Raw genomic sequence first — 10,406 nt, forward strand, 5'->3', positions numbered from 1 at the left:
CGGCAAAAAAAATAATTTTTGGTATAAGCTTTTATCGCTGAATGTTTTTTTCTTTCCACAGCCAATTATTATTGTATTAGATCCATCGAGACAATTCTAATATAGGTACCCAAACACAATTAGTTAGGGTTTATTGCGATAAAGTTCCCATGGCCACCTCCTGTCTCCATCATCAGATAAGGTCCATGTTATCATAATATTGCATTATCATCCGATTTGCATACTTAATTACGTACTTACACAAAATTTCAACTGAATCAGAAATCGAAAAGTGGCTCAAATTCAGCTACCAAGATTGGATCCACACTAACTAACAGGGCAAGTTAAATAAAAGTTTGGCAAAACGATATTAATTTATCCGAAGTCCGAGAAATACCTCCTGATTGACATATTTCGTAACTACATTTTACTTCTGTATTGTTTAAACATGAAATTATGGCATGGCAAGCATCATTCTGTCAATTGTCCCATCATAGGAGGTACGCAGTTTTACAGCTCCTATAATGGGATTGGGCCAAATACCACTATTTTTTTTACATCTGAGGTCTCACAACATAGTGTGTTGTATACCTTATCTCATGGTAAATGCAACTAACAAAACACATTCTAGTTTTCATCAAGTATTAATTAATTGAAGTTTAATAAATTAACTCACCTCTCTTAGCGAAGTTGTTAAGAATTCGTAGTGGTATTTTTTTTCAGTGACACGACAACTTTTGGGTTGACGCCAATTTCTTAAAAAGCAACCAAATTTAATGAAACTTCAAACTGAAACAGCTCTAGGACTCTTATATATGATAATATACAGCCAGTGTTTATAAACTACTTTTAGATACTTATTTTAGAGGAATTATGTTTTTTGTCCCATTACTGGTTCCACGCCCATATATACTAACATTATAAATTAAGAAATGACATATGTAATACACAAAATAACAACGACTACCGGTTGTCTTAATTAAAGTGTCACAATTCTAAAACCTGATTTCCTGTTAACAGTTTGTAGGTACTTATCTATAAAAGATAACCTAACCTACATTAAAAACTATAAAGCAGTTTAGTTTTATAAATAGGTCGAGTTCTAACCTAACCTATCCTAATATTCCTTTTACCTATTGTTCTTCTACTTCAGCAAAAAATCGATTGAGTCACTTTCAGCAAAATTCTGCAAGCAGATAATCTGCATTGAAATGTGTTGTCCACACACACAATATTCATAAACTACAAACGCAAACGATATTCCCATTTTAATCACTCTGGACACAGATGCAGTCTCATTGAGCTATTTATACCAGTCGCCACTCCGGAGTTTGTCCCAACGCATGTCAGTTGTGGATTGTGATAAACAAAATAAAATTGAAACTGTAAGTACTTTTTTAAATACTTAGGTAAGGGTTATTTGTTTATAATCGGTTGATTGATTGATTGATTGAAAATATATCAAAGTTCTTTCATAGCGTATTGAAATTAGTGGTTTAGAAATACATCTTTTAAGAGTAGGCACTTAGAGTTTAATTTAATAGGTACGGTCGAGATCACAAGCCAAAGTTCCAAAAATATATTAACAAGACCATTTAGTCCGTGTCTTATAGTTCGTTTTTTTTAGCATTAGAAATTAGGTAAACAATCTTGATGTGTCTTTTAATTGAAAAACACATTTTAAAAATAAGTTACGGCAAATATGTAACAATTATGAATCTAATACGATCATTTATATTCTTCTGCTTTCATCAGTAATAGTTTTTGAATTTTAAAAAGCGTTTTTCAATTAATAGACATGTCAAAATCGCTTACCTTCTTGCAAGTTCTTTCTAATGCTAAAAAAAACGAACTATAGAGACGTGTAAAACTATTTTGGAAAGTTGGCCTGTGAATTTGAAAAAGTGTTAAATAATACTATTATTTTCATGACGTTATGGTGACAAGTCCATACTCAGACACTGTGCAAAGTTAACTTGGTCTCCAGTTCTATAACGTTTCCTTCCTGTACGGATAAATATGATGGTTGCAGTAGCAGCAGCTGTTGTCTACGTAACATCTGTGACTGTACCCTTTTCAAGTACCTATATCCTCTAGCGGCCCATACGTCAAACCTAGCCAAGCAAAATGAAATTTTATTTTGTCAACACAAAGTTCAAATTAGAATGGAACAGGAGACCTTTTTATAGGTCTCTGGGCGGCTAGAGGATATAAATGATTTATGATCATGATAATGACAGTATCTGTTGATTCTGTTGATGTTAAAAAGTAAAGGTTATTTTAGGTATTAAATATCACTATGTTAACGCCACCCACCATCACCCATACCTCGGACAGACCCATGCGTCATTTTCATGATAAGGAAGCTATTAAATTGCGTACAATGTATACCTATCATTAGATACAGATGTAATAAACAAAGAATATAATTATGTACTTATAGTAAAATATTATTGTGTCATTCACTTGAACTACATTTAAATACCTACATAAAAGGGCCCAATTTCTTGGACATATTTTAATTTTATTTTATTTTATTTAGTATTAGGTTTAATTTTATTTTAATGTTTGTATCTACCTTATAAATAAATAAATATTTGTGTGAAAAGGTACATAAAATAAATAATGTTTTCAGGGTTAAGATGAGGATACGCATTGAAGATGTCTGCCTTGCCCTGGCCATCGTAAATGCAGTAAGTGCTATTTTAGTATAGCAAGTACCTAAAATATATGTTCCGTTTAGGCAGTCTTAAGTTCTTAACACATTCTGCCGTATTCGAACTTCAAGATATTCACAAGAGACGACACGTACTAGATGATATGTTATAGTTTAGATATCAACTAGTTCTCTTTTGCAGCCCAATTCGGGCAACCAATGTCACTTTTACGTTAGATAGAGTAAGATATCTATTAGGTAGATGTGAATTGGATCTCTAAGTCATATCCTGTGGAAATCGTTCAAGAGAATCTCCAGAATCGCACAAATGTCAATTTTGACAGGTTAGATCTTAAACATATCGTAATCGTATCTTGGTGATGTCTATAAGATATCTAATAGATGTCTATTTCAAAATTCGAATCGGGCCCCTAGTTTGTAAAATTATGTCCCTCTTAAAATTATTCTGAAACTTCAACTGCTAAGAAACGGAATCTTAGCCAAATTACAATAGTCTTTTAGAATCGCGACTCGTGGTCTTTTGACGTGATACTAAAGAGCAATCAAAGACTTATTGCGTAAATTTTAATTTTAAAACAGAATACTTAGGGCATACTGAAAATTCCTGGAACTTAGAAAAAATAAGATAGATTTCGATATATAGATAGATTTAGATAGATTTCGTATAGATTAGTGTAAAATAATTTATATTGTAATTTAATATTATGAAATAAATAAATCTAAATCTAAATCTAAGTCGTCACATATATCAGAATCCAGAAACTTTCTGCCCTATTCGAACTTTAAGATACGTCAATATATAGATCTCGAAACGATATGGATTAGATGTGTCAGTGTCAAATGTGATGTTTTTGTTTGAAGAAACGTCACATTTGACACTGACATATGTATCTAATCCATATCTTTTCTAGATCTATTAACTGACGTACAGTCGCCATCAGATATATATATATCGGAGCGGCCAAGGTGTTCACAATATCTGAACAAGCACTCTAACGCCTTGACAATAGAGGCGTGCTCAGATATTTGTGAGCACCTTGGCCGCTCCGATATATATGATGGCGACTGTATCTTAAATTTAGAATCGGGCCTACATATGGCCCACGTACATTGTGCAAAATTGACGTCTTGATTTTCAGATCACCACAGGACTGGCCCTGTTGGGGAGCCTTGTCTTGATGTTCATATTTATCACCAGTGCTTTAAGCCAGACAAATTATACAGGTCAGTTAAACTTTTTGGCACTTTAAATAAATATCAAAAATCAAATCAAGAGTGAACAGGCACCTTCTGGGCGAGCTCGCTTCATCGTAGGCCACGTCTACGCCTCGGCTAGTCTGTGGCCATGAGTAAGCCCATTCATAATAAAAAAAACTGGTCAAGTGCGAGTTCGGACTCGCGGTTCAAGGGTTCCGTACATCACACAATTTTCAAAAAAAATTTTTTGTAAGTACATGAAACGTGACGTGAGTGAAACGAAAAACCCGAATGGGTCAGTCACAAACCAGATGTAACATGAAGTTTTCTGGCGTGATGGCTTATATCTCTGCAACTATGCAAAGTAGCTTCTTAGGTAGATCATCATCATCATCATCATCATCTCAGCCTATATACGTCCCACTGCTGGGCACAGGCCTCCTCTCGAGCGCGAGAGGGCTTGGGCTATAGTCCCCACGCTAGCCCAATGCGGATTGGGGACTTCACATACACCTTAGAATTTCTTCGCAGATGTATGCAGGTTTCCTCACGATGTTTTCCTTCACCGAAAAGCGACTGGTAAATATCAAATGATATTTCGTACATAAGTTCCGAAAAACTCATTGGTACGAGCCGGGGTTTGAACCCGCGACCTCCGGATTGCAAGTCGCACGCTCTTACCGCTAGGCCACCAGCGCTCTTAGGTAGATAGGAAGATTAAATACCGAACAGTAGTATAAGAGTCCAAATGCGAAGACTGAAGACCGAGCTCCGCGTAGGGCTGATAGCTCGAAGCGTCCGACGGGTTCGCGCTTCCTACAACTTCCACAAGTGTTTTAAAAGCGAAGGCCGAAGAGAGATAATACCTACAGGGTGGCCAAAAAATAAGTGCATTCCCGTAGCCGGGGAGGTTTTCGGATTATATTGAGCTTTACAACTTTTATTATGGGACCAACCCCGAAATCGCGAAAAAAAAATGTATCCTCCCATAGAAAATGGACCAGCCAAAATGTGTGAAACAGCCAAATTTTTCCTCGCAATTTCGGGGTTGCACGTTGGTAACGGGAATACACATAGTTAATTTTTTGGCCACCCTGTATAGTGCTTTTTAAAACACGTAACAATAGTAACCTAATCAATCAGTACTACAAGTACCAATGCGCCGGCTGTGTGCCAGATAGAGCCTAATCGCATTTTTTGTCGTCATTCCGACTCACGCTTGAAGCTAAAGGCACGCCTCTTCGGGACGCTTCGGGCCTTCGGCCTTATGCGGATATCGGCCTAGGGCCTTCGCAATAGCTGTCTACATCCCGTTTCACTTAAACCATTGCGGCTGTGTCCCTAAAAAACCAATTTTGCAAAAGCATTTTTGTTCTTAAATCCGACTCACGCTTGACTGTAGATTTCTCATAGGTTTTCCTGTCATCTTTAGGTAAAGGACTATTTTGTGTATTTTTTTCAGAATTTTAGACCCTGTAGTTTCGGAAATAGAGGGGGGGGGGGGAATGGTCATTTTATGTCTATTTTCTTATATAACTTCTAAACTTTATATCGTGAATTAATAAAATAAAATATTTGAAATTCCCACAATAAGCTCTTTCATTTGATATGTAACACGATATAGTTTGCAAAACTTTGTTTTTAAATTTTATCTTTTACCCCCCAAAAGTCGCCCTTATGTTTAAAATTCATTTGTTGACGTTACATATTCGTCTTTGGGTCACAGACTTACATATCAGTACCAAATTTCAGCTTAATTGGCCCAGTAGTTTCGGAGAAAATTAGCTGTGACAGACGGACGGACAGACAGACGCACGAGTGATCCTATAAGGGTTCCGTTTTTTCCTTTTGAGGTACGGAACCCTAAAAATATATATATATATAGTATAATATTGTTCCCACCGTTTAAACTTTAAAAACGGACTGTCTTTCTTAGTAAATTTAAGCAATATACAGTACAAGAACATACGTTATCGCAATAATAGCCATGTCTTACCGATTCAGATACATATATATTATTATTTTAGAGAAGCCATACCAAACAATGAAATTCGGCTCGATTAGGGCCAATGAATTAGAGATACATTAGACATGAAATAGTAAAGATATGTGACGTTCCATGTCAAAAGGTACCTTATGGCAGTTATGGCGGTTGGCGCATACGCTATTATTAACGCCGCTCCAGTATTCAGCCGGGGCAATGGTACCTTTTGCCGTAGAACGTCACATATCTTTACTATTTCATGTTTAATAAATCTCTAATTCACTTCCCGAATCGCGCCGATTGTTGCAATCCTAACCTGTACCACGCGCACAAAACGTCGTAAGCGCCTTAAAATCCATGGCGCTTACGCGTTTGGGTCGCGATACCCACGCTCCGCTTCCTATGGTTTGTTGTCAAAACAAGATCAACTCCTCCTTCTTCCTCGCGTTATCCCGGCATTTCGCCACGGCTCATGAGAGCCTGGGGTCCGCTTGACTACTAATCCCATGATTTGACGTAGGCACTAGTTTTTACGAAAGCGACTGCCATCTGACCTTCCAACCCAGAGGGTAAACTAGGCCTTATTGGGATTAGTCCGGTTTCTTCACGATGTTTTCCTTCACCGAAAAGCGACTGGTAAATATCAAATGATATTTCGTACATAAGTTCCGAAAAACTCATTGGTACGAGCCGGGGTTTGAACCCGCGAACTCCAGATTGCAAGTCGCACGCTCTCACCGCTAGGCCACCAGCGCTCTTCTGTTCGTTAGTAATAATAATAGTTCAATAGTCTTACCACGCCATTTTTATTACAAGCTTTTATTTAGTTTCACCTGACCGTTGTCTGTCTGTCTGTCGGTCTGTACTTAATCAAATCTTGCAAGTTTTTGATCCATTTCCCAGTTTCCAATTGAGCTGAAATTTTGCATGCATATATAAATCGGATGATATTGCAATATTATATGGTACTATCGAGCTGATCTGATGATGGAGACAGGAGGTGGCCATAGGAACTCTGTGATGAAACAACGCAGGTTGTGTTAGGGGTTTTTAGAATTGTGTCAATGAGTATTAGTTGTCTGTCGTAAGAAAAGTACAGTCAGCGATAAAAGCTTGTACCAAAAATGAAATTTTTGCCAAAAACTTATTTATGTACAGGTGATGGCAGCAGCCAAGAAATATATCAAAATATCGTATCAGATGAGGTCTTCAACACGTTTTTCGGGACCTTTATTGCCATACTGGTGCTGGGTTCACTCATCTCCTTCATCTTTTCTGTGCTTCTTTGCAACGGAATTTCCAACGTAAGTCTAGCCGGCAATAATTTATTATTTTTAAGCAGGCAATATTGGGGAATGAGGACATTTATTGTTTAAAGTTTGGGGGCGCCATAAGCGGTGTCACCCTATTTCACAGACAGAAATTTCATAGAATGTCGTTTCTCAGAAATTCTTTCATATATTATTTGGTTCATATACTTTTAGTTCCAATATTATTTTTTCATAGACTATTTACTTGGTTGAAACATATTTCACAGAAATTCAGTTGAATGTATATTACTATCAAACTTTTTAAATTTAGAAACTTATCAAACAGTAGAGTTATGTTTCGTGTATTCTTGTTTCGTAGACACAGATTTCATAGATTGTTGTTTCATAGGAACTGTTTGATATAATATTTAGTTCGAGTATTTTCTTTCATAATATTATTATTTCAGAACTTATGCACTTCATTTAGATTTATTGAGAAGAAACTCAATGCAAAGAATTGTAATGTTAGAACTGCGACCTCCGCTGAAACAAACTGTTGCCAGAAAAGTAGGTTAGGTTAGGTTAGAACTGCGACCCCCGCAGAATCAAACTGTTGCCAGAAAAGTCGGTTAGGTTAGGTTAGAACTGCGATCCCCGCAGAATCAAACTGTTGCCAGAAAAGTAGGTTAGGTTAGGTTAGAACTGCGACCCACGCAGAAACAAACTGTTGCCAGAAAAGTAGGTTAGGTTAGGTTAGAACTGTGAGCCCTGCGGAAACAAACTGTTGCCAGAAAAGTAGGTTAGGTTAGAACTGCGACCCCCGCAGAAACAAACTGTTGCCAGAAAAGTGTTAGAACTGCGACCCTCGCAGAAACAAACGGTTGCTAGAAAAGTAAGTTAGGTTAGGTTAGAACTGCGACCCCCGCAGAAACAAACTGTTGCCAGAAAAGTAGGTTACGTTAGGTTAGGTTACAAAGATCTATGATTTATTTTTTGACAAAGTAAGTATTGAGTTACTGAGCCTTCTATGAAATGTAAATATTAAGTTTAATAAAATGTGAAACAAAATTCTATGAATATGCAGGCTTGGAAACAAGTTTTATATAAATTTAATATTATAAGGAATAATAACATACGACCTGAAATTTTATGACATGAATTTCGAAACATTAATTTTCTGAACTATAAAAAATCTACAAGTACAGCTTCTACAATGTAAGTGCACTGGAAGTTGATCATTCTATGAAATGATAATATGAGGAACATTTTCTATGAAGCGCAATTCTACGAAAATGTAGTATATGAAACAATGTACAACCGCCATAAGCCTTCAGTAAGAAGTGCATATACTTGGATAAATTCGACCTATGCCGCTTTGGCCCGGTGGCCAAATGGCACAGGCACCTGCGTCGATAGCAGAGGACGCGGTTCGATTCCAGCCTGAAGCACTGGAGGCCTTGGTCATTTTCTAAGTATATTGACATTTATTTCAGTTTATAAAGTTTATTTATTTATTTAAACATTATTGCACAATACATGAAAGTGCAAATGGCGACCGTAATGCCAGTAGACTATCTATTAGTCCATCATGGGCTAAACCGAAAGATTGAGTTATAATGCGAGGCATTTAAGCGTTGATTAGATTATAGAACATTTTATTCAAGCGAAGTTAGGCACCAAAGACGGATGAAGGTAAATATTTTAGCCAACCCTTGTCTTAACGTGTTACTCCATTGATAACGGGATCTGATGATTAGTTAACAGTTTATTACGGTATTCTATGGGTATTCTAGAATGTCATATAAATTATAACCCGTTTTCCAGCGCAAGGCAGGGCAAGTAAAGGCCTACTTCATCTACGGCGTGATAACGACAGCCATGGCGGGCCACGTCACAGCCGCGGTACTGTTCGATGGTCGTGACATACAGACCGGCCTACTGTCCCTACTCGGCTGTGGTGAGTAATATAGGGTGAACGCCTACTTCATCTACGGCGTGGTAACGACAGCCATGGCGGGCCACGTCACAGCCGCGGTACTTTTCGACGATCGTGACCTGCAGACCGGCTCTGTCGCTACTGGGCTGTGGTGAGTAATACAGGGCGAAGACCTCTTCATCTACGGCGTGGTAACGACAGCCATGGCGGCCCACGTCACAGCCGCGGTAATGTTCGACGGTCGTGACGGCCTGCTCTCCCTACTCGGCTGTGGTGAGTAATACCGGTGAAGTCCTATTTCATCTTTATCCGTTTCCATGGTTCAATGATACAATTACAATCCGTTTCCATCGTTTTATTTCACAAGAAAGTAAATTAACCGTTATTAAAAATTATTACTCTAAAAAAGTTGAAAGGGGGTTGAATGTTTGTAACGAGAACGATTTTAGTAGCGACATGGAATTCGTAAGAAGAGACAATATTAGAAAGAATAGAAAGTGAGAAAAATAATTTCAATGCTTTTTAAAATTCATTCCCCAATAAATAGGGTTAAAGAGTGGTTGAAAGTGTGTAGGTATAGAGAAATATATCCACGCGAACGGAGTCGTGGGCAAAAGCTAGTCGTAGAATAAAGGAAAAAAATTAATAATTACATAATGAAAGATCTAACGCTCAATGTATAACGTTGTGAAATCCAATTTCTAGGCTCTTGTGTTTCGCCAATTACCTAATTATAATTTATTTCTGTTTTCAGTCCTCCAGTCGCTGTTCCTCGTACTAGTTTACAAGACTTACACGAAGCTGGGCAGAGAGGCGATGTTCAAGAATCACTCCCGTCTGATAGAGAGCTAATTAGGCGGTTGTTGTAACTGACAAGTCCGGCACAGAAGATATAACTGGCACTTATACAATTAAACCAATTATATACCTAGTTTTTGTACCTATTTCGGCCCCCGACCCCAAGGCAGACCTAATAAGCGATGGCTTGATGTCGTGAAAGCAGATAATAATGAGCGTGAACGGGCTCACACGAGAGGACGCCCAGGATCGCGCAAAGTGGAGGAAAGCAAGTAGGAAAGCGAACCCTGGCAAAGGCCGGGATAACGCTAGGCAGAAGAAGAGTTTTTGTTCCTAATTACTTAGATACTGTCGTGTCAACGACAGGAAAACTGCAGGCCAATTATATATGGATGGTTTTATCGACGTGACATAATATCCGTCACTTTTTAACAGAGCGCGACTGAAAGTGACTGATACCGTTTTATCATGCTGTCACGTAGACAAGAACGACCATCATATCCGTACTGGACGCCCAATCACACATATACATATAAATATACTAGGAAATTGCTGCACCTGCTCTTGTAAATATTATGCTGATGG

General features: G+C 37.8%; 1 protein-coding gene across 1 annotated transcript; it reads left to right on the top strand.

The window, feature by feature from the left end:
* Positions 1–1,291: 1,291 nt before the first annotated feature.
* Positions 1,292–9,918, top strand: LOC134671118 (uncharacterized). Its single transcript, XM_063528892.1, has 6 exons — positions 1,292–1,364; positions 2,615–2,672; positions 3,796–3,880; positions 6,996–7,141; positions 8,912–9,044; positions 9,778–9,918. Exons 2-6 carry the CDS (start codon positions 2,622–2,624, stop codon positions 9,873–9,875), a joined length of 513 nt encoding a protein of 170 aa, XP_063384962.1. The 5' UTR covers positions 1,292–1,364; positions 2,615–2,621; the 3' UTR covers positions 9,876–9,918.
* The last annotated feature ends 488 nt before the right edge of the window (positions 9,919–10,406 follow it).

The sequence above is a fragment of the Cydia fagiglandana genome, chromosome 15 (assembly GCF_963556715.1).
Source record: "Cydia fagiglandana chromosome 15, ilCydFagi1.1, whole genome shotgun sequence".
Classification (NCBI taxonomy): domain Eukaryota; kingdom Metazoa; phylum Arthropoda; class Insecta; order Lepidoptera; family Tortricidae; genus Cydia; species Cydia fagiglandana.

Bases quoted from the DNA above. Each gene is read 5' to 3' on its own strand.
- LOC134671118 (XM_063528892.1), top strand. From the start codon at position 2,622: ATGAGGATACGCATTGAAGATGTCTGCCTTGCCCTGGCCATCGTAAAT. The intron at 3,881-6,995 runs GTCAGTTAAACT...ATTTATGTACAG, and splicing joins AAGCCAGACAAATTATACAG to GTGATGGCAGCAGCCAAGAA. The intron at 7,142-8,911 runs GTAAGTCTAGCC...CCCGTTTTCCAG, and splicing joins TTTGCAACGGAATTTCCAAC to CGCAAGGCAGGGCAAGTAAA.